This window comes from Bos grunniens, chromosome 8 (genome assembly GCF_055505025.1).
Source record: "Bos grunniens cultivar Pamir isolate PY7600 chromosome 8, Bosgru_T2T1.0, whole genome shotgun sequence".
Taxonomy (NCBI): Eukaryota; Metazoa; Chordata; class Mammalia; order Artiodactyla; family Bovidae; genus Bos; species Bos grunniens.
Window position 1 is genome coordinate 36,380,054 of NC_141172.1, and position 25,763 is coordinate 36,405,816.

Sequence of the window (25,763 nt, forward strand, 5' to 3'; positions counted from 1 at the left end):
TGTGTCTGCACCTGGGGTTGGATAGAGGTGAGAGATAATGTAAAAAGGCTTGTAAACAGGCAGCTCCCTGATGACTACTTGTCTCAGGAAGCTCTCTGTGTTAGCTATATATTTCAGAAACTACATGAAGAACATTGTGCTTACAAATGTGTTACAGGAAGAGTCAACTCTGGAAAATTTAAGGTGCTTATGAAATATGCATGATTATACCACACTCAGGGTTACAGTATCTAGGTTTGAGATCAAAATGCAGTGGGAGCAAAGATTTAAAAGTTTGGAACCACGCAATCAAGGCAGCGAGTGGGCCATTTTCATGAAGAGTCAACAGTGAACACTGACGTTCTGATGCTATGATGTGACCTCTGGCCATGTGTTTATTAAAAGGAATAAAGAATTTCCACTATGTTCATATTTTCAGTTAAACGGAGGTTGATTCAGCTGTAATCTGAGATTTAAAAATGATATCACTGATATTCACAGTCTGGAAGCAAGCATTCATGGTTGGAGCCTGCTCAGACCATTGCTGACTTTTCCCAGCAGTCCTGCTCTCAAGCACACATAGGTACCAGCAGCTGCACTGATGCCATGGGTCCCTCAGCCCTCTCTTCATGACAGATTCCTCACTCTGATGGCACTGTAACAGTACATAACAATTCACTTCATCTGAACCAGTGGTTTCCAATTTTTCCAGGGCTAGAGACCTTCTTCTTTAAAGAAATCTAAACCAAACACTGAAGGCTTGGGTTTTCCCAGGAACTAGTTCCAAAGCACAGCCCTGCTCTAAGGATAGATGTTCTTTACCTGGAAAGGACACGAAACTTAACAGTATGAATTTGAACTTGAAATTTAAAACAATTCTTGATATTGACTGTGGATTTTAAAATAAGATATTAATTGTCTAAGGTATGACTTAAAATAACAAATTTAATACTTGAATATGTGATGATTATTAATTTATCTACTCTTTAATTCAACAACTATTTATTAACCACTTGCTATAAACCAGACTCTGTACTGAGAACTAGGTACATAACAGTAACTCAAACAGACATGGTCCTTGTTTTCAAGAAGCTCAGAGGTTAATGGTATCATATATCAACTGAGATAAGCCTTATGACAAACAAGTTCAAGTTAAGATGGAAAATCTGGAGTTTAATTTCTTCTTTAAGTAACCACTTCTTCATTAATTTCCCTTCTATTACTAAAAAAAAAAAAAATCCTTCATTTTTTACCTTCCTTCCTTCCTTCTTTCTTTGGAAAAATAAAACATGTCCTGGTTTGAAGTATGATCTTGGACTAATCTAAAGCATGTTAAGTATTTTCTTAGATCTAAGCATATTAACCATATTTCAGCTGTCCTTGCAGATGGAACCACTCTTTTATCTAGTTCTTTCTGCTTTTCTTTTCCTACAGGTACAGAAATTATCTTGAAACTAAATTTTTGAATTTATTCAATACAATATTTCCAAAATATTCCTGACATTAAGTAGATGTGCAAATGTGCCACCCATGTGGCTTTAGAAGTTCTAAATATTAAAAAAAAAAAAAAAAAAAACTAATTTTCCCTTCTGTTGTGCAATTTTGAGAAAAGTAAAAGAGAAAAACAATGCTTCTTTGAGCATCTACTGCATGTCAAGTACCACACTATGATGATTATAAACATTCTCTCAATTAACCCTTACAACTAATTCATTAAGTTAGGTTGTATGGTTTTCATTTTACAGAACTTGGACTCTGACCCCACACTACAAACAAAAATTAACACAAAATGGATCATAGCTTTAAATTTAAGACCTAAAACTACAAAACTTCCAGAAGACAACGTAAGAGAAAAATCTCTGTGGCCTTGAGTTCAGCAAAGACTTCTTAAACTATGACAACAAGAGATGATCCATAAAGAACAAATTGATACAAGAAGCTTCATTAAAATTTAAAACTTCTGTTCTTCAAACAGTATAAAGTGAGGACGAGATATAAACTCAGGAGAAAATATTTGTAAATCATATATCTGACAAAGAATTCAAACACAGAATATTTTAAACACTTGATACACAATTTAAAAAGTAAGTAAAATACCTGAATAGGCTTTTCAACAAAAGTAATGTATGATTAGCTAATAAGCACTTGAAAAGATGCTGAAAATCACTAGTCATCAAAGAAATAAAAATTAAAATCATACTGAGATACTACCACACACCCACAAGGATGGTTATTATCTAAAAGACTGACAATACAATGTACCAATGCAAAATGGTACAGTCGTCTCGGAAAACAGTTTGGTAGACTGGCTTTACAAAAAGCCAATCATATATTTATCATATAACTCAGTAATCTCACTCCTAGATGTTTATCCCAAAGAAATAAAAACACATGTCTACACAAAAACTTAAAAGCAAAGTTCATAGAAGCATTATTTGTAACAGTCCCAAACTAGATATACTAATCAACTGGATTTACAACCATCAACTGGCAAATGGCTAAACAAAGTGTTATAGTCATACTGTGGAATATTATTCAGACTGAGAGAAAAAAATGCTAAATATCCAGGAAAGGACTTGGACCTAAAATTCACAAACAACTTTTACAAGTCAGTAAACCAGCTTATCTCTCTTCCCCTGATGTGACTTCCTTCAATCTCTGATCCATCATCAATTACTTCCATTTCTGAACTTGCATTCAATAACCTTCACTGAGAATTTTCTTTTAACATCTTTCACATCAGCTCCTAGTTAGGTTGAGAGGATATAAGGAGCATCAGTGATGAAAATATAACACAAATGGGCTGGGACGGGACGTGAATTCCCAAAGCTGAGGTAGCCTCACAACAAGAGGTGTCTGTTCATCAACTTGGTCTCTAACACTGTAATGTCTCTGTGGCCACTTGACTTGGAAATCCAGGAGCTTCCCAAGAGGTAAAATTTTCATTATATGCAGAACATGATACTAAATATAGAAAACCCTAAAGATTCCACACAAAAACTACTAAAACTGAGAAACGAATTCATCAAGGAAGCAGGATATAAGATTAACATATAGAAATCAGTTGCATTTCTTTAACAATGAAATATCAGAAAGGGAATGATTTAAAAAATCCCTTTAAAAACAACATCCAAAAAAACTGAAATACTTAGGAATAAACTTGATTAAGGAGATGAAAGACATATACTGAGAACTACAAAATATTAATAACAGAAACTGAAGATGATTCCAAACAATGAAAAGATATCCTATGCTCTTGGATTGGAAGAAATAATATTGTTAAAATGGTCATGCTACCCAAAGCAATGCAGAGTTCATGCAATCCCTATCAAATTATCCATATTTTTCACAGAACTAGAAAAAAAAATGTTAACTTATAAGTTTAAGTTCAGTCACTCCTCGTGTCCGACTCTTTGTGACTCCATGAACCGCAGAACGCCAGGCCTCCCTGTCTATCCCCAACTCACAGAGTTCACTCAAACTCATGTTCATTGAGTCGGTGATGCCATCTAACCATCTCATCCTCTGTCGTCCCCTTCTCCTGCCTTCAATCCTTCCCAACATCAGGGTCTTTTCAAATGAGTCAGCTCTTTACATCAGGTAGCCACAGTACTGGCGTTTCAGCTTCAACATCAGTCCTTCCAATACACACCCAGGACTGATTTCCTTTAGGATGGACTAGTTAGATCTCCTTGCAGTCCAAGGGTCTCTCAAGTCTTTTCCAACACCACAGTTCAAAAGCATCAATTCTTCAGCACTCAGCTTTCTATATAGCCCAACTCTCACATCTATACATGACCTACTGGGAAAACCATAGCCTTGACTAGACAGATCTTTGTGGACAAAGTAATATCTCTGCTTTTTAATATGCTGTCTACAGGTTGGTCATACCTTTCCTTCCAAGGAGTAAGCGTCCTTTAATTTCATGGCTGCAATCACCATCTGCAGTGATTTTGGAGCCCAAAAGTGTCAGCCACTGTTTCCCCATCTATTTGCCATGAAGTGATGGGACCAGATGCCATGATCTTAGTTTTCTGAATGTTGAGCTTTAAGCCAACTTTTTCACTCTCCTCTTTCACTTTCATCAAGAGGCTCTTTAGTTCTTCTTCACTTTCTGCCATAAGGGTGGTGTCATCTGCATATCTGAGGTTATTGATATTTCTCCCGGCAATCTTGATTCTAGCTTGTGCTTCCTCCAGCCCAGCATTTCTCATGATGTACTCTGCATATAAGGTAAATAAGCAGGGTGACAATATACAGCCTTGACGTACTCCTTTTCCTATTTGGAACCAGTCTATTGTTCCATGTCCAGTTCTAACTGTTGCTTCCTGACCTGCATACAGGTTTCTCAAGAGGCAGGTCAGGTGGTCTGGTATTCCCATCTCTTTCAGAATTTTCCACAGTTTATTGTGATCCACACAGTCAAAGGCTTTGGCATAGTCAATAAAGAAGAAATACATGTTTTTCTGGAACTCTCTTGCTTTTTGATGATCCAGCGAATGTTGGGCATTTGATCTCTGGTTCCTCTGCCTTTTCTAAAACCAGCTTGAACATCTGGAAGTTCACAGTTCACGTATTGCTGAAGCCTGGCTTGGAGAATTTTGAGCATTACTTTACTTGCGTGTGAGATGAGTGCAATTGTGTGGTAGTTTGAGCATTCTTTGGCATTGCCTTTCTTTGGGATTGGAATTTAAACTGACCTTTTCCAGTCCTATGGCCACTGCTGAGTTTTCCAAATTTGCTGGCATATTGAGTGCAGCACTTTCACAGCATCATCTTTTAGGGTTTGAAATAGCTCAACTGGAATTCCATCACCTCCACTAGCTTTGTTCATAGTGATACTTCCTACGGCCCACTTGACTTTGCCCTCCAGGATGTCTGGCTCTAGGTGAGTGATCATGCCATCGTGATTATTTGGGTTGTGAAGATCTTTTTTGTATACTTCTTCTGTGTATTCTTGCCACCTCTTCTTAGTATCTTCCGCTTCTGTTAGGTCCATACCACTTCTGTCCTTTATTGAGCCCATCTTTGCATGAAATGTTCCCTTGGTATCTCTGATTTTCTTGAAGAGATCTCTAGTTTTTCCTATTTATTGTTTTCCTCTATTTCTTTGCATTGATCACTGAGGAAGGCCTTCTTATCTCTCCTGGCTATTCTTTGGAACTATGCATTCAAATGGGTATCTCTTTCCTTTTCTCCTTTGCTTTTCGCTTCTCTTCTTTTCACAGCCATTTGTAAGGCCTCCTCAGACAGCCATTTTGCTTTTTTGCATTTCTTTTTCTTGGGGCTGGTGTTGATCCCTGTCTCCTGTACAATGTCATGAACCTCCGTCCATAGTTCATCAGACACTCTGTCTATCAGATCAAATCCCTTGAATCTATTTCTCACTTCCACTGTATAATCATAAGGGATTTGATTTAGGTCATACCTGAATGGTCTAGTGGTTTTCCCTACTTTCTTCAATTTAAGTCTGAATTTGGCAATAAGGAGTTCATGATCTGAGCCACAGTCAGCTCCTGGTCTTGTTTTTGCTGACTGTATAGAGCTTCTCCATCTTTGGCTGCAAAGAATATAATCAATCTGATTTCGGTGTTGATCATCTGGTGATGTCCATGTGTAGAGTCTTCTCTTGTGTTGTTGATAGAGGGTGTTTGCTCTATGACCAGTGTGTTCTCTTGGCAAAACTCTATTAGCCTTTACCCTGCTTTATTCTGTACTCCAAGACCAAATTTGCCTATTACTCCAGGTATTTCTTGACTTCCTACTTTTGCATTCCAGTCTCCTATAATGAAAAGGACATCTTTTTTGGGTGTTAGTTATAAAAGGTCATGTAGGTCTTCATAGAACTGTTCAACTTCAGCTTCTTCAGCATTACGGGTCAGAGCATAAACTTGGATTACCATGATACTGAATGGTTTGCCTTGGAAATGAACAGAGATCATACTGTCATTTTTGAGACTGACTCATAGGGAACCATAAAAGACCTAGAATTGTCAAAGAAATCTTGAGGAAAAAGAAAGCAAGAGGCATAACCGTCCCAAACTTCAGAGATTACTACAAAGCTACAGTAATCAACAGTGGGGTATTGGCACATAAACGGACATATGGATCAGTGGAAAAGATCAGAGAGCCCAGAAATAAACCCAAACATCTATAATCAATTAATTTTTGACAAAGGAGGCAAGAATATACAATCAACAAAAGATAGTCTCTTTAGCAAGTGGTGTTGGGTAAGTTAGGGCTCTCCTGGGGGCTCAGCTGGTAAAGACCCTGCCTGTCAATGCTGGAGATTCAAAAGATGCAGGTTTGATCCCTAGGTCAGGAATATCCCCTGGAGCAGGAAATGGCAACCCATTCCAGTACTCTTGACTGGAAAATTCCAGGGATAAAGGAGCCTGGTGGGCTACAGTGCATGGAGTCATAAGTTGCAGAGTCCCATGTGAATCAATGAAATGAGAACACACCTTCACATCATACACAAAAACAAGCTCAAAATGGCTTAAAGACTTAAATATAAAAGAGGACACCATAAAAATCCCAGAAGGGAACACAGGCAAAACATTCTCTGACATAAATCAAAGCAATGTTTTTTTAGGCCTGTCTCCCAAGGCAACAAAAATAAAAGAAAAAATAAACTAATGGGACACAATCAAACTTATTAGCTTTTGCATGACAAAGGAAACTATAATAAAAATGAAAAAACAACCTACGGACTGGGAGAAAAATCTGTAAATGATATGACCAACAAGGCTTAATTTCCAAAATATACAAACAGCTTATACAATTTAATATCAAAAAAAGAAACAACTCAATCAAAAAATGTGCATAAGATCTAAATAGACATTTCTCCAAAGACAATATCAGGTGGCCTATAGGCACATGAAAAGATGCTCATCTTTGCTAGTAAGTAGAGAAATGCAAATCTAAACTATAACAAGGTATCACTTCATAGCAGTCAGAAGGGCCATCATTTAAAAATCTACAAATAACAAATGTTGGAGAGAGTATAGAAAAAAGGGAACCCTCCTATGCTGTTGGTGGGAGTGTAAACTGGTGAAGTCACTATGGAAAACAGTATGGAAATTCCTCTAAAAACTGAAAAAACAAAACTATAATTCAAAAAGATGCATACACCCCTATGTTCATAGCAGCACTATTATTAGTCAAGGCATGGAAATAATCTAAATGTACATTAATAGATGAATGGAAAAAGAAGATGCAATATACATATAATTCAACACTACTCAGCCATAAAAAAGAAGGAAATAATGCCACTTGTAGCAACATGGATGAACCCAGAGATTATTATACTAAGTGAAGTTAAGTCAGAAAGAAAGACAAATGCCATTTGATATCAAGCATATGTGGAATCTAAAATATGACACAAATTAACTTATTTATACAATAGAAATGGACTTGAAGAAATAGAGAATAGACTTACGGTTGCTAAGAGGGAAGCAAGTGTGGAACAGATGGATTGGAAGTTAGGGATTAGCAGACGCAAACTATTATAAATAGAATGGATAAACAACAAGGTCCTATTGTATATCACAGGGAACTGTATCCTGTGATAAACAGTAATGGAAAACGTATATAAAAGAATGTATATCTATGTGTCTGTCTATCTATCTATTGAATCATTTTGCTGTACAGCAGGAATCAATACCACATTTTAAGTCACCTATACTTCAATAAAATTTTTTAAAAACTTGAAAAAATCCATGAGCTTCCCAGAATCCCATGGTATAGAATGTTTCTGATAACAATTTTTTTTTAGTGTTTCAAACCCACTTGGGTACTTTATTTTGCCTCCAAAATACCCAGAATCACTTCTTCACCTATGCTTATACATCCTGAATCCCCTATGGTACCTAAAATAGCACTGAATATATAGGTCAAAAAGAATGATATGATTGGATATTCCCAAACATGGATAGATTTGGATCATGCCACCCTTGGGGTTAAACCCTGAATTGAGATGTGATGTGCTAAATTGCTTCAGTTGTGTCCAACTCTTTGTAACCCTATGGACTGTAGCCAGCCAGGCTCCTCTGTCCATGGGATTCTCCAGGCAAGAATACTGGAGTGGGTTGCCATTTCCTTCTTCAGGAGATCTTCCCGACCCAGGGATTGACTCTGTGTTTCTCATGTCTCCTGTACTGGCAGGAGGGTTCTTTACCACTAGCACGACCTGGGAAGCCCATTGAGAAGAGATGATAAAGTCCTGGAAATTAATAACAGTGCCCTCAAGTTCAAGGTAGTTATTGTGATTTTGTTAGAGTGAAGATGAGATGCTATATACCTTTAAGTTCCCTTGGAAAGACAAGGATGGGAAAGAAACACCAAAAATTGTCTCCTGGGGAGAAGTTCTTCAAACCAGTCACCTTGAGATATTGCCAAAAGAGAAATACCACCAAGTGAAGGAGGTATGTATTTGAAGAAAAATATAATTAACTAGTTGCCCTGAAGACACCTTGTCAATCTCTTGAGTGGAGTATCAGGGCAATGACATGCTTTTCTTCAGAGGTTCACCGGTGCTAAGTGGACACTGTCAGTATGATGGCTACAGAATCAAGGGTAGAGATGCATACAATTTATCAAAGACAAAGGGAGTCCAGCACAAATAAGGACTTCAACATTTCATTAGTATGCCCTGGCTTTAAGGCAAAAAGCCACCCAAGAATTACACAACAGAATAAAATTCTAGGGATTGCTAAGTACCCACCTTCACCAACTTGAGACAGTTCATGAAACTTATGAAACTAATCAGAGCCTCAGTGAAGAGCACACAATTTAGAGTTGAAGAATCAGATGAAAGCTGAACTTACTTAGAAGCCCCAGCCAGCAACTGCAGGTTTAGTCTTCAAAGATATAACCAGACTCTATGCCTCTGAATGGCCTTGAGGTTCTTTAGTTTTTCTTAGTCAACTTCTAGCCAATATACTAATATTATTCCCTCTTGGTGGGTAGAGAATTCTATTTACTTATATATCAATTAAAATGTATTTAAATACATATTATATTTAATAGATTACCCAATGTAAATTGTATTTATATAAAGGCACAGTAAAATGTTTTGTAAATATTGTACTGCTGTATGTTGTTTGCTTTTTGAAATAGAATTTGAACTACTAAATTAATGTTAGATTTATCAGCATTATGGGCATTGAGTGATTTTAAAAAATTATAACATTTGTGAGAACTTTATATATTAAATCTATAAACATTGTCAAGATGTACAAGGAAATTTGATTACTTAAATGTAAAGTGGTAAGAATTTGATCAGTTCATTTATACATTATAAAATATTAATCAAGAAACAAATGACTTTGTTCTAAATGTTTATATAAAAAAATCATTATATGCATAAATAAGATAATTTGTAAGCTGAATTTGAAGGCTTAAAAAAAGTAAGTTTTAAACTGTTGATTAAAATCAAGGTAATAACAGATTTTTTTTACATGTATAAAAGGCAAGGACATAAAAATCAATAGGAACTTGGCAGACTCTCAACTCTACAGCCAGGAAAGAGAAGCAAGGGTATCCCTCTCGAGCAGTTAAATGCCCCATGGGCCACACCTATAGAATCCAAACCAATAAAAGTCCCTGGAGCCTTTTCTGGCAAATTTCCATTCATTCTAGAAGAACTAGGACTGGTGGGTGACAATTAGTCTGGAGCACACATAACACAGATGGTCTGGGGTGGGGTATGCCTTTCACCTAATTTAAAAATCCAGGTTACTTTAAAATCTATGTGCCAATAGGAAATAAACACTTCCCAGGACCCTATAGCAGAGTTTTCAGGAAAACTTTTTCCTTAGCTTCTCACTCCCCCACCCCAACATATTCCTTTGCCTCCTGAGCATCCAGAGTTACCCCTACACCTACACTTGCCAAGTGGGGACTTGGGATGCTGAACCCTGAGCAGTTAGGTATAGGGTCTTCTACGACAGCAATGCTAAGTCACAGAGAGCATGGAGGCAACAAACAGTGGCATGCAGGGGACCAGCCTGCATTCTGGACCTGACTCTTGTCACCCCTAGTTTGGGGAGCTCACACAAATCAAAAGGGTTTTGTAACCTGGCAAGTATCACATCTATGAACTGAGCACAAACTTACTCTAGAGCAAGGTTTGTCATGAAAAGCCAATAAATATTAATAGCACTTTGAACATGCTGAAAAATACATGCATAAATGCAAGAATTAGGTTCTTTATTATAAAGTCTAAAGACACCAGGACTGCTTTACAAGTGGAAAAAATAAGCTGAACTCTCACCTATACAGACACTCATGACCTAATAAGTTGGAACAAAGTTCTAAGTATACATCTTTTAACCAAATTTGATCAAGACCAGAAAAGGGCAGCATAAACTAGATGGGAGAGGAAAAAGACATTTAGCTCATTTAGTCCTTTCAATAATCTCAGAAGGTATAAATTATTCCCTTTTTAGTGGGGAAACAAAAAAACTGAGGCTTGAAAGTTTGAGCAACTTGTCTATAACTGAGAAAAAAAATAGCTTAAGAATTTTGGTTTCCACTGTACAGCCCACAGAAACTAAAGGCCATGACAATCCATCCCTCGTATCTCGAAGAGTATAGTTCTTGTACTTTTTTCACATTTCAACGGATGCTGAAAAATGTAGCAAGTCCTCATGGAAATTTCAGTGATGGACTCTTGCTGTCAAATTTCTAAATGGTCCTGTTTCTCTTCTCAAGCCAAGTGGTGAATGTTAAGTGCTGGTCCTAAAACCATCCAGATCACACTGCACCATCCTCCTCCCCTGGAATGAGTTCCAAGTGCAGACGAAAGGAAGCAGCCATCATTCTAGTGTCATCATGGGCATGCCAGAGGATCCCAAGTTTTAGCAAAGGTGAACAGGGGACCCTGGAATCGCCTTGCTCATTGAATTCTCTTCCGTGGGCAACTTTCGTTCCCATCAAAATAGTAGGAGACAAAAAAAATTCATCAGGAAGTGTGTTGCAATTTCATAGACTGACAGATGGAGGCATGTAGCAATACATCTTTTATTACTTCCCCTGACAGCTACAGATTGCATGCTGAGTTTAACGGGACTGATACACACATTCTGCAGGTGTACTGTTGAGACAAAATATTTGGGACATTTTTCTGGCTAACACAGAAATAAAGCACCTAAGTCTGGAAAGAAATTTTCAGGTAGTTCAAAGAATGTTTCTCCCTACAGTTTCAAACACTCCCTTCTAGTCACATAACCCTAACAAAGGTATTTTAATGCACAGTAAATTTATTTTCAAACATGAATAGACCAGCCTGCATTAAATGTTTCTCTTCTGGAGGGATGATAAAGTGATTCAAAAAATAAGGGAATGTATTTCTTTACTAAAGCATCAGGCTTCATAAAGGACTATCAGTTCAGTTCAGTTCAGACGCTCAGTCATGTCTGACTCTTTGCGGACCCCATGAATTGCAGCACTCCAGGCCTCCCTGTATTTATATGTAAATAAACACTTCGGGATAATTAAACTTGTTGTTCTAGATTTTATTTTTATAGTTAAGAAACTGAAATTGTGTTTTACCTTTATGGCAGTTCTAGCTGGCAAGTACCCACAGGTTAGACAGTCTAGTTCTTCACTAGCCAGTCACACTGACATTGAGTTGCATTTGATGAAAGGGCCTTCCCAGTGGCACTCACACTCGATAAGCACATTGGGCAGATTAGAGAGCTTTCAGACAAACAGAAGAGAAAATCATTTTCTATCCCCAGTTTCAGGTGGCACAGGTATAAAAAACGACGTTTCTCTGAGGAATATGGACTATGTTTCCACCCAAATAACTACTCTGCCATGATCTGCAAGATGCTGAGACAGAAACAAAGCTCGTCACATTTTTCTTATCTCCTGATTATCTCCACATTAGGGTACCAAGCAGGATTCCCACCTCCCAGAAGACAGCTCTGATGTCGATGGATAGCAAAAGTGGAAGTGGGATGATCATAAGAATTGATCCACACGGGCTGAAAAATGGTGATATAAACATATTTACATAATATCATATATGGGAATAATAATTAATATGTGAATATATTTACAACATACTGCATTATACACATTATGTTTTGAAATATAACATCAAATTCCCCATAGCAAACTGAAGTCTAGTTGACATACAATAAGGGCATTTAATCAGGCAGCTTTCATTAATGTAAGTGGGAAACACAGACCCCGAACAATCCCCAGAAATCCTTTAAATTTAAAAAGCTTGCTTCAGAAAATCCATGACATTGTCTTTTGGGAGTCTGGATGATGACCAGGACAGAGCACATAGCTAGTGGAGTTGGTCTGCAGAGTTCTGCAAACCAGCCAAACATGTGGCTGCCTCACAGAAAAGGAAGTCACAATCTGCCTCCGACTCAGAGCTTCCGGCAACACAAGGACACCTCCTGAAACACCCCAGGACAACGTATTTGTGATGTTTAATTTTATGCATCGACTTGGCAGGGCCCATGGGTGCCCACATGTTTGGTATTTGGTCAAACATTATTCTAGGTGAGTCTCTGAGGATGTTACTGGATGACTTTAGTGACTGAATTGACAGACAAAGCAGACGATCCTCCCTAGGACCCATCCAGTCAGAGAACAAAAAGGCTGACCCTTTTGGAAATAAGGGGGAATTCCTCCTGCCTGACTGGCTCTGAGCTGGGACTCAGCTTTCTCCTGACTTTGGACTTGATGCTCTTCCTGGGTCTTGAGCCTCTCCTGTCTCCAGTCTGCTGACTACAGATCCTGGGACTTCTTGGCTTCCATAATCAAATGAGCCAATACCCTTATCAGACATCATATATATTACATATACTTACTTGTAATATATTAAATACACACAAGCCTCTTATTTAAGGGTCTGTTTCTCCAGAGAACTCTAATACCATATTATAAGGAAAAATAAAACCTTCCCTATGGAGCAACCAAATAAAGACATCTGGGGATGTCTCTTTCAGCACTCAGAGAACAAAGCAGAAGAGGCCACAGCAGCCAACAGGCAGTGATGTTATGAGAAAGTGCGTATAACTTGAAACTACAGCATCACTAAGATGTTCCTACTTGGTTGGTCTAAGAGGCCTGGAACAGATAACCAAAAATGTACCATATGGGAAAGGGTGGTGGGGAGTTGTCAAGGGAGGAAAGGCCAGATCAAAGAGAGAAGACCTGCTCAAAGATGAGTTGCTTTTTCCCTGAAAAAATTATCATTCATGCAAATTCATACAGCAGCCCTGCTCCAATCTACGCTAACTCATACCGCTGTGAGCACTGCCACTCCCTCCAAGGCTAGAGCTGGGGACACGCACGTGTACACACACATCCCACCTGCTAAACCTCAAGCCCTTATCATGTATGCTAAGTAATAGCTCATCGAGTTATAAAGAATTTCTGCTTTTTTATTCTTGTTGATTTAAATGCCAAGGTGTTTCTGAACTACCTCACAAATTTTTGTTCTCACAACACCCACAAATACTTCAAACCAAACTTGACTGGGTTCACAGAGAATAGGGGCTAAAGGTATCAAAGCAAAGACTTGTGGATTCAGAACACTCCCAGGATCACAGCCACTCTTTTCCAATGCACAAGCTGAAGATTTCCCAAGAAAGCTCACGACTGACTGGGTGTGTGGAGGCTCATGACGTGAAAGGAAATTTAGGATTCACTACATACTATCATGGATAAAGACCTAACTATTTGCTCAGGTTTGGGGGTGAGTGCTCACAACTCTTTTGTTCTATGCCCTGCAGGCTCCCCAGCAGTTTTCTGTCTTTGGCTAGCTCAATATTGTCAGCCTGCACAAAAGGAGGCAGATTCTGAGATAAGCGTGTAACTGGGCAGGTCTGACAAGCACCGAGGGGCTTGAGTTGCCTGTGTGTTTTCAGCATCTCTCTCACCCTCTCCCACTTTAAAAGTCCTTTTTCTTCCCAGGGGTTAAGAACAGAGGCTCTGGAGCCAAACTCCTGGACTGAACACTCTTTCTGACACTAGCTGCGTATCACTGTGAGAAAGTTATTTACTGCTTTGTGACTCAGTTTTTTCAGCAGCCAAATGTGGAAAACAGTACTAACTAGCACGCAAGACTGTGAGGATGAAATGACTCCCGTGTGTCAAGCTCCTGAAGCAGACCTGACGTGCTGCATCTCCATCAGTGCCAGCCCTACTGACCCTGTGGGGTCCTGATCCCCGCAGGTGGGAAGTTGCTTCGGACTTGTCTATACATTTATTGTGCTGTCCAGAAAGCACCCATTTACCAGCCCACATCCCTCCAGACTGAAAAGGAATCACACCTTCTTTTTCACTATCTTTGCCAGCACCCAGTGCAATGCTTAGTACACAGCAGATACTGTGTCTGGGGACTGCGCGCTTGAAGGGAGGGCCTAGGCTAGCAAGGCAAGCGTGTGACCTAGCGGCTGCTGCTTATGAAGAGCAACAGTACAGCAAAGCTCCAGGGAGAATTCTGCAAAAAAAAAAACCACAATTCACCCTTAGGGTGTAGGATCAAGTCCTGGGATGTTTAATTTCTTTAAATTATTTGCTTTGAAATCTTTCAAATAAGGTAACTTTTGTTTACATACTTGTCCCTCTTAAAGGCATAGGGAAGTAAGCTTAACAAAGAGCTGACTGAATCAATGTTTCTTCTGCCCCAGGAGACCAAAATTGTGGAAATGTTTATGAGCAATCTCAAAAGGTTGCATTTAATTATCAGTTATGCAAAATGCATACTTATTACTCTTAAAGTGTAACATCTTTCCAAATACAAACAAGGGCAAAGGATGGCAGACTGAGGACAAAGCAGAAGTTACAACTACATTATTGAGGCCTGGCTCCTCAAATGGATACTTGCGTAAATAAACAAGGGATAACAAGATGGCTGGAAGACTAAACCTGGTCTCAGTTTCAAAAAACCTTCTGCTGAAACTGCTTTTCTTGTGAAACATCCTGCCAAAAATCAAGTCCCTAAGACACATTCGGAGTTCCTCTGAACAAGACCCAAGGTGTTCACTGAGGGGACAGAGGAAGGAGACAGACAGGCAGGCATGCATGGGTCCCCTTTCAGACCACAGTTAAGAAACTCAATAAAAGCCTTTTGCTTGTGTGATTTTTGTTATTCCCATATGAAACATACACAGATGTTTCTGTCAGATTACAGATGTCACTGTCAGGTCAGATTAATAAAAGCCATATTCTCCAGCCAAGCATAAAGAAAAAAAAGTAATAAAGGAATTCAAATATACAAACTCTATAATAGATAAGAACAGGTGAATTCACATTTTGTTTCTGGCCACATACATTTCTCATTCAGTTAAAAGAATCCGGGAAGATGAGTCTAAATTCACCTACTATTTAGAATAATGCTGGCTAAGGAACCGCCTAGAAAACAACACTTCTAAGGATTGTGGTGGGGAAAGAGAACACCTGAACTGAATATTAAATGAAATGAGCTACACCAAGAACCAAGATAAAGATTCCTGAGAGGTTCAGCTAGTTTAGTTACACAGAAAACAAGCTGGGGAGCAGGCACCCAGAGCCTTACTCACCACAATATCCTCAGGGAAGGTGTCCCTGCTGAAGGAGCCGTCATCAAACACGACCTCATAGAAGGTCTGCGCCATCACGGCAATAACCCTGCAGCTGTAGTACCGGGTGTTCCGATGCTTTGTGATGACCGTCTGCCCCACAGAGATGCCCTTCTCACCAGCCTTGGATTTCTAAGGATGGAGCAGAGAAAGAGGAGAGAAAAGAAACAGAAGAGAGGACAGAAAATAGAAGAAATATTTATTTAGAAGATAATCATTAGTATGATCATGATATATACTTTTAACTTTTAGACCTTTTACTGGGGGATAATTTCAAACTTAAAAGTTGTAAGAATATGAAAACAAAAACATAAACATACTCTTTGACCCTTTACTCAAGATTCATCTATGGTTATTTATTGTTATTTTTAACATTTTACCATTTCCCACGTTTTTGCACATTCTCTATCTTACATGTGTGTATATATACATATATTTTTATACATATTAAAGTGTGTATGTTGTTGTTTTAGTTTGTAAGTTGTGTCCGACTCTGTGACCCCATGGACTGCAGCGCAACAGGATCCTCTGTTCAAGGAGTTTTCCAGGCAAGAATACTGGAATGGGTTGCCATTTCCTTCTATATATGTATATTAAAGTGTGTGTGTGTGTGTATATATATATATATATATAAAATTGTATGTGTGTATGCATTTATGCCCAAACCATAAATCATGGGCTTTTATACCTAAATACATCAGTGTGTATTTTATACAAGGATTTTCCTTTACATAACCACAGCACAGTTACTAACTTTAATAAATTTAACATGGATACCACCGTTTAATTGATGACGAATATTCCAATTTTGTCAACTGAATGAATAATGATCTTTATGTGCCCCCATTCTTTATGTACAGGATCCAGTCTCGAGTCAGGTACTGCATTTAGCTGCCAAGTCCTTTTGACCCCCTGTAACCTGGAACATTTCCACAGCCTTTCTTTGTCTTTTATGATCATGATACTTTTGAAGGATCCAGCTCTCCCTGCCCCTGTTTTTCCAACGGAGCATCTGGCTGACGTTTCCTCATGATTAGAGTCTGATATACATTCCTGGCCAGAATACCACACAGACAACGCTGTCATCTTCTCAAGAAACCACATCTGGAGGCAGATGTTTATCTGCCTTTCAACGGTGATATTAACTTTGATCCCGGTCAAAGAGCAGTCCAATTTTTCCACTTTGTAATCACTACTTTTCCCTTCTACCTAATAAACAATCTGTGGGAGAGCCTTAAACAGCACACAGATATCCTGCTCCTCCACACTTCTGCTTAGATTTAGCATCCATTGATGAATCCTGCTTACTCCAGTTTTACTATGATGGGGATGATATGCTGACTTTTCCTGCTCCAGTACTCCCTCCACATTTACTGGTTGGCACCTGGCAGTTATTAAGCAAAAACCTCCTACTCTCCCCACATCCATCCGTCATCAGTATGGGATTATTAACTCCTCCTTCACAACTGTTTATAATTCATACTATAATCAATTATTTCGGTGCTCAGATTATCCCAGATTTGGCCAGTAGAAGCCTCTTCAATCTGTTTCCTATGTCCCTTAAGACGTCCTTTTATTTTTTAGCAGTTCCTTCCTTTCTGGCATCATAAGAGTCTCAAGATCATTTTGCCTCAGCCCTGGAATTAGCATTTCCCAGAGGAACATGGTTCATTTTTGTGGGCAGTGATATTAGAGGATAAGATCCAGGTGCTTAGGTGTGATTACTACAAAGGCATCTTTGCTTCTGGACCCCTTCCGAAGTCAGAGCAAAGAAATGTATGGATGTGTATAAATATATATACACACACGTACACATATCCACACACACACACACACACACTTCCATACATACAGATATACGTGCACATACATATAACCAAGGAAAACCAGGGACTAGGTCTCAGAGTATATACCATGCTATGAAGTGGAAGACTTCAGGATAAATGTTTCGGGAAAGTGCTTGGCAGAATGCGAGGCTCATGGGAAGTACTCCAGACATTTTAGCTTGCTGTATTTGGGGCTTTCTATTTGTTTGCAATTTATTTTTCAGAATAAGGCTGTTGCTCCCCTGTTAGAAACTTACACAAACCTCATTCCTGCCAGGTGCAGAGGGGAGTCACCATCTTACAAGGAGGTCTGCTCAGTCCCTTTTACTCCCTATCTCCAAGTCTCATTCATCAACTTGACTCTTGATGCCACAAGCTCTGACTCACTAGGGGGTTCCTGAATCAAGCACTTGGGAAGGCCCAGCACCGTTGCTAAATGGGCTCTAGAAGACACAGTCTCATAATCCCCAAGATACCAACAGTAGTCTGACATGTCATCCATAACCTACAGAAAGCCAGGATTCATTAACCCAGTGTCTTCTGGCAGGGATATTTTTAACATCATTGGGAAATAAAGTATCAATTCAGAATCTTGGTTTAATTAGAGGCTTTACTTCTTTTTTCCTTGAATTTCAAAAAAAGCTAAAACACCTTGTAGGAAACAGATAAAGTGGTATGCTTAAACTTTTCCTTCTGGAAACCAGAGAAGAAATGCCCAGAGAGTCACTGACTCACTGGTTCCTTCAACAGTCATGCTGCAATGGACACCAAGCACCTCCCCTGGTGCTCTGGACTCCAACCAAAACCACTAAGACTTGATTCCCACTCCCCGGAACAGGCCTACACAGGTTGTGCTGTGAAGTCATCTTACAGGTGGCATGACTCAAGACTGATGATATTCTAGCATGTCTTCATACTCACAGGCAGAATTAGGGAACCAGTAAGGGCACTAGCAAAAGCCTAGAAGCAGGAAATGGCCCACTCTGTTCTGGGAACTGCAAGAGATCCTGCCTTGTATGGGAGGGGAAGCAGGAGAAAGAAGTTTGGAAATGGCCTGCAGCTGAAAGGTCAGGCTATGGGGGACAGGGGGAAGTAGGGCAGCTCTCACACCATTCTAAGGAGTCCAGATATTACCCTGTGGGCCTAAGGGAGCCACTGAGAGGTTTTAGTACCGAAGAAACATGACCCAGGTCCGTGTGACTCCAAGGGGAGAAGGGGCATCTCCAGGTGGGAAATGAGGGCCTGGAGCACAGAACTACAGACAAAGATGTCCATGGCTGGGACTGAAGGCTGACTCTCCCAGACGTGTTCCTAAAGGCCCCCTCTTTGCAGAGTGAGCTCTGCCATCTAGTTTCTCACATGCCTAACCAAATAAAAGGATATTTTTCTTCCTTGAAATCATTCCCTACTGATTGCTAGGTTGGCTGGAAAATTTTTCTCTGACTTTAGGTGTAGTTAGGTGTGTAAACGTTTTGCCAAAGCACAAGAGGAAGGAGCCTGTAGTGATTTAAACACACTGTGTTTGAAGTAGAAATCTTTAACAGCTGGGCCACAGTACCTAACATATGCCAAAATAACTCCCTAGTTTCCTACTTCATTCCTCTGTCCAACCATTTTAAATATATCTAACCTTTCAAAGTAAGAGAGCAACTTAGATGTAATAATAAATTTGAGTGAAGCCACAGTTTGTAGAATTCTGGAACTCTGAAATTAAGCCTATGAATGCTTCCTAAAATTGTACTGGTATAACTGCCTCTAGGAGGCAAAGTTCACAACACAGTGGCTCTGAGTGACCTGGATTAAGGCCAAAGGGGGCTTTATGTTGGCAGTGTATTTTTTCAAACGCCGTCCCTCTTTGTCAAACGGCCTTAAAAACACTCATAGTCAGAATGGCATGTAGTGTATTTTACTCTCATGTTGGTTCTTTGTGCATGCATATTTTATTAAAATTGGAACTCACCCTCTAAGGAAAGAATGTTTTAGATTTGAATTATAAGGTCAGCTTCATACTACGTGATCATAGGGATGTTACACAACCTTTATCAGCCTCAGTTTGCTCATCTGCAGAAGGAACAGTAATACTTACATTAAAGGTCTGCTACAAAATAATATGAAGTACATAAAATGTCTAGACTCACAAGCAATTAGTTCTCAGCAGCTGTTAAGTGGCTTCATTATAAGAAGAGACTATATATGAGACCCTAGCCCCAGGTAAATAAACCACTCTTCTCTACAGTACCCCAGTAACCGGCATGCACGACAGTGCAGAACCCCGGTTTCTCATGACAAGGCTCAATCCAGCTCTAAATCATCATTGCTCTGCTCTTCACCTCAGCCTCTTATGCCTCTAATTCTTGTCAAAAGGGGGCACATGGCTATGGTCCTTAGGAAGGAAGGCATAAATAATGTGGTCTCCTCCCTCCACCCTCAAGACTCTCAAAGCCTTTGTTTACAACTCTCTTAAGGCTCTGGTCAAATGTCACTTTCACTGACTATCCCTCCTGTAACAGGGAAAAATCCATGGGTCAGTGCCAGGACCAATTTGTCTTTTTATCCATGGCATGCAACACTGTTGCTGCCAGATAAACAATGAATGAATGAATGGAAAAATAAATAGACAGGAAAAAAAAAAAACTAAATAAATGATCTACAAGGACAGGTACAGACATATTTTTTAAATGGGAGAAGATTGATTCTAATTACTCACTGTCCAGAAAAGAGCAAAAAGAAACAAAGGGGATTTTTAGGAAGAAGTTCCTCTTTGTTAGGGTAGCTAGGCATGTGTGTGGGTAGGAGTGGTAATAAAGGTTTATGGTGAAATTCACAGGGTCTGGGAAGTGGAAGAAGCCAATCAAGGGTAAAGAAAAATGATAGAGACTTGACAGAGAAAAGGTTGATTCTAGACAACTATTTTTTTTTTCCTGCTAGGACATGAAATTTATGCAAATTGGCTAGCTGGAAAGCTGGCCAGCACACAAATTAAATAAACTGCCTTCATCTAAATAAAAAATTTTATAAGTCTCAAGCATGACTGACCATTTCATGGGAAGTATTAAAGAAAACAGATTTTTTTTCATAATGCTATTTTGATATGACTTGATTTATTTTTGCAGGAAAAATTTATTGACAAGCATATCCTATAACTGATTATACATACTCAAAATTACTTCCTGTCAGAAAAGCCTAAGAATCTATTGATGTTAAGAATGTCATTTCTCATCGATGAAGACGGACATTATGCAAGGGGCTCCATCAGATTATGGTGTTTGAAGACTACTGCACAGGCTAAGATTGTTAAAGTCAAATTTTCTTTAACATACACTATGCAGAAATGAACAGTGCTTTAATTGGGGGGAAAAAAAAACCCTCAACCTCTCTTTTTAAAAAGATAGAAACAGTTCAAAATTCTAGGGATGTGAGAAGAAAATGTTAACTAAGAAATTGTTATAGACATTCTACAAAAGCATCAAAGAGTCACTAGGACAAAAAACACAGATATGTTACCAACACATGTCCATACTCAAGAGTTAATTAAACTCTCGCAATAACTCTGTAGTTGTTAATTCTCATTAAATAGATGAAGTCACTGAGGTACAGGTCGAGTGACTTTTCCAAGATCTCAAAGCTGGTGAGAGACTGAAGTGGGGCCCAGAACCAGGTGCTCCCCCATCACGAGTGCATGTGTTGGTCTCATCAACCAGGGGAACACACGTGGAAAGCCATCAGAGGAGAAATAAAACCAAGCAGGAAGTGACAGGAAAGGAATTCCAGCAGTTGCCTAAAGAAGTTACATTTCCTCTGTTCTTTTCTAACTTATTTATTGACTGCCTCTTCTGTTCTACATACCATTTGAGACACTTTGTTTAATCTCCCCAGTAAAATCACAGAGTCAAATAAATAACTTTGATTTGGAGCCTATCTGGAGATGAAAAATGCAGAACATATAATTGCATATGCACTGACATATATACACTGCAACAAATTGCAAAAATGCTCACAAACCTTTACTCCTTCCTGTTTGCACACATCCTCTGAAATGTGACTTTGCAGCTCCTCCCACCAAAGGCTGGAGTCTACTTCCCCAACCCTCAGATCTGAGCTAGTCTTCTGACTTAACCTGCTTTGGCCAAAAGAATACAAGAGGTTCAGGATGGGGAACACATGTATACCTGTGGCGGATTCATTTTGATATTTGGCAAAACTAATACAATTATGTAAAGTTAAAAAAAATAAAAGAGTCGGACACGAAAAAAAAAAGAGTCAATGGTATTTCTTTAATAATTATCACCACAGCCTTCTGATCATCTGAACCAGGCCTAAGGGGGCCAGGAGGCCCTATATATACATGTGCCCAGAAGGCCACTGAGAATGGAGTGTTTGCTGCCATGGACCCCCTCAGTAACTTGTGAACCTATGGATCCCTACTCAGAATAATATTTTTAAATGCATAAAATAAAACACAAGATTAGCCACCCCCCACCCCCGCCAAATTACACTGAAATGATACTGAAAAAACAAATTTGTGATATAATATATATACTTCTTTAACAATGTATTAAATACTAAGACCTAGTGGCATGTCTAATAACAACTATTAATTTCAAAGATGCAATGAGCATAAGTAATATTTTGAGATTTTTCCCCCAAAGGTAATGTGATTTCCATTGTGGACAGAGTCACAGAAACTGCTAATCCACCTCTGCCTATGCTCAAAACTGATAGCATCGTTAAATTGGAGCTAGAATTTAGAAAGAAATTTTCAATTTTTCCCCTCATGCTCTCACAGACAAATTTCTCTTGATACTAACCTGTTCAAAGGATTTTATCTATTTAAAGGCTCAGCACTCAACCTTTTAACAACAGCCTTATAAAACAAGAATGTTGTTTATATATGCTGCTTGTATAAATACAACTGTCAATAAGTGGATACAGCAGTAAAATGAAACTCCATGAAGACATCTCTGTGAAGACTGAAGTTATGGACCCTAAAATGAGTAATTTTGGGGTGACCTAAACTGGAACAGGAATCTAACTTAAGTACTGACATTGGAATACATACTGTATTCTCCAATAGTCAATATCATTTCTCCCCAGTGAGTTTCTGACAGAGAACAGAGAGGAGTTAGTTCAAATATGACCTTTGCAGTGATCGCTTGGCAAGGAGTCCTGTGTGGTAGAGGAAGGAAGATTTCTCCTTGGCAAGAAGAGTCTTCTCTTATCGGATCTAGGAAGGCGGATGTGTATTCATACCTTGAAGGAGGGTCACCCACTATCCATGTAATGAGATGAGTCACGGGCAGGGATGTCATCTTAGGAAAAGCCCTGAGTTTGTCCTCCATCTCTATAATGATGTTAATAAAGGGTGCAAATCCAAAAAAATTAGGTACCTCTCATAGGTACATCCATCATTCAATCAGTAAGACTGGAGAGCTGAAGGAAAAAGCTTAGCAACTTATTCCATGAACAGGCCAAAATGCACATTTCCATGTATATCCAATAACCCTTTTACCTTCTCAACTTTATTATTACTCCCTAATTTCTATGAATTAATAACATGTGAGATGTTATTATATTTTTTCAAGGTATCCATTTTATAAAAAGTCCTACAGTTATCAAAGTAATAAATTAATACAAACTATCATTCTTTCACCAAACTTACAAAGCAAAAATCACTAATCTAAATGTGCCTTGTAATAATGAAAAGTTTCTGTAAAATTACAAGAGCTAGGTAAAAATATTTAACCCAGAAAAACCTAAATCCCTGGAGCTTCATGAAGAAATAATTGCTCTTATAACACAAATGCACATGCAGGCTCATAAAAATGTCACAAGTATTTAATTTTCGATATGTCTGTTTGTTCACGTGTACTTGATTCCTCATGGGTTTTTAAGTACAAACATATAATACAGTGGGAAATGGTGGTAAGCAGTTTCCCAGCAGATTTAAGGCCTTATTCAGTTTATCGTCTGTAGAAGTACAACTAATAGGCTGTGGAAGAAACAGAGGGGGAAAAAAAAACATGAATTATTTTCCATTTGAGTCATTAGCTCACCTCAGAGGTGGTAGTCTTGTTCAGGAGCTAAGTGAAGGGGACTGGGATGGGAGAAACATCTTCAGAGGCTTCACTGTGTTAACGTAGGAAACTCTCAACAGGCAGGCAACACCTGCTTTCCATTCTGAATAGTTTCAGTAACATATTTTATAAAGAGCAGAAAGGAAAGTTTCCCATCAGTTGGACTGATGGAGCTGGAGGTGGAGCATTTACCGCTGAGATGGAATCTGATGTGAGTTCTTGCTAACTCATTTCCAATCTCATTAGCTGCTAGAGAGTATGTGAGTCCCTGGATGCCTGGCGCCAGAAGCTCTGCCTTGGGCTTTTAGATTTCAGATGCTCTTCAGGCTTCTTGGGTCTAACTGTAAAACTGGGAGGTTGGGGAGGGGACTATAGATTCAACAAACTCTCAATCATTCAAAGCAGGCTATGTGTGTGTTTAAATTTCATGTGAAAATGCAAAGAACCTAAAATATATAAACAATGTTGAATGAATTATAATTTAGGAGAAATCAAAGTATTCATTCATTTATAAGGTACTGTAATTTTTAAAAATGACCTCAGATGGGGTGTTTTCAACATAGAGAAGCAAGGGACATGGGGCATTCCTACACAGTTCTCCTACCATAAGGATTTTTGGATCTCAATTACAGTGTGTAACTGGGTTAAAAATAGCTAAAAGAGATGAAAGATTTTCTTAACAAGGTGACCTAAAGCAAAACAGATTAATTAAAGGGCTTAATAATTGTTCTATGCCACCAAGAAGGAAGCCTAGGTAAATAATGAAGCCATGTAAGCTAATTCAAGCCACGATCTCAAACTGGAAATGTGTAGCCAAATTAGCACCATCTCAATGATGCACCATGTGCTTTGACTTTGGAGAAAGGGACGTTCTGGAACTTTAATGACTGTTGAACCTCTGTGAAGTTCCATTTCATCACCTGTAGAATGGATACAATTAGAAAAACCCGCAACAGAGGGTTACTGTGTGGACCAAAAGAGACAGTGCACTACCAGTGACAGCGTTCAATAAACTATAAAAGGCATTATACCAATATCAGCTACTATTGATTTTATTTACCTCATCTACCTTGATATGCTGCTCTCAACGAAAAATGACAGTCATCTTGAACACAAGAGAAAATCAGGGTGGCATAGTCAATTCTGACTCTATACAGGCACACTACTTCCATGAGCATCAGACAGAAAGGGAGGGAGAGAGAGAAAGAGGTAGAGAGAGGTTGAGAATGAACATGTGCAAGCTTCCTAAGCTTCCTTGAAAATCACAGGAGGAGCCAGAGGAGCAGTGGAGAAGTCAGCCAAAAACTTCCTACCACTCATCACAACCACAGCAGGAGCAGTGCAGATTCTGCCATTTGGGCTCAAGGATGTTATAATCAAAGGAGACAAATCCACAAAGCCTTTAACATCCACTATTAATTAAGCAAGCTAATATCCATCTGTCAGTCTATCAAGGGTTAATTAAATGTCTCTCTGTGCCCAGCACTGTGCTTGAAAGAGTGCTGTGTGGGCTCCAGTGGAGGCAGAAAGGTGAGGGGAAGGACTGAGAGGCTCCAGGGCAGCAACCCTCCCTTCCCAGCCCCCTGCCTATAGCCCTTGTGTTCCCTCCAACAACATCTAATGCTAACCTCTGTGGTTCCTGCAGCCTCAGCCAAAGCTGCTTCTTAGCATCTATTAAGGATGCTCTTCTTTTCTCCAAATAAATGATAAAGATACAAGACAACAAATTTTAAGATACAGTTAAAAGTTGTTTAATGTAAGGGTTTGCAAATTTTTAATTTTCTTCCAATTCTTGATAAATATATGAGAAAATGAGGACAGACCTGACGAAAAGGCCTACATAACACTCAAGGAGAGACAAGCACAATGAAAAACAACTCACAATGACATTCGATGCCCACAAAGAAATTAGGTTTCCTTTCTCCCTCCCTCCTGCCCCAAGAAAAAGCTTCTGAGTGCCAGGTCAGCCCAGGAATGGCTGAAAGAAAAACTGAAAGAATATTCTATTGAAAAAAAATTGTAGAAAAAGAAATCTCTTATGTTCCTTCATATACTACTCTATAATTTCACAGATCCACTACACCCAGTGTGGGAGAAGACGACAGAGAGATGCACGCAATCTCATGGTGAAAACAGTCAGCTTCAGATAAGGAATGGTCAAGAAACCGTCTCTTTTACCTAGAAAGGGAAGAAGTATTGATTTGCATGTGAAAAACGGCTCAGATCCCAAGATGGCTACCAACACTCTGTGGAAGGGTGGGACAGAGAGATGGGGTAGCCCCAGGCTGACT

General features: G+C 39.1%; 1 protein-coding gene across 11 annotated transcripts in view; it reads right to left on the bottom strand.

Annotated features, from left to right (window-relative positions):
• The window catches only part of KDM4C (lysine demethylase 4C), a 411,074-nt gene that overhangs the window by 30,979 nt on the left and 354,332 nt on the right, over nt 1–25,763 (bottom strand). For 10 of the 11 annotated variants that reach the window (XM_086415154.1, XM_086415158.1, XM_086415157.1 and 7 more), the window contains one exon: nt 15,534–15,704. In XM_086415154.1, coding sequence (XP_086271280.1) covers nt 15,534–15,704 — 171 coding nt within the window. Of the gene's footprint in view, nt 1–1,248; nt 11,973–15,533; nt 15,705–25,763 lie in introns of those variants that run through there. The other variant, XM_086415163.1, reaches the window with a different exon arrangement.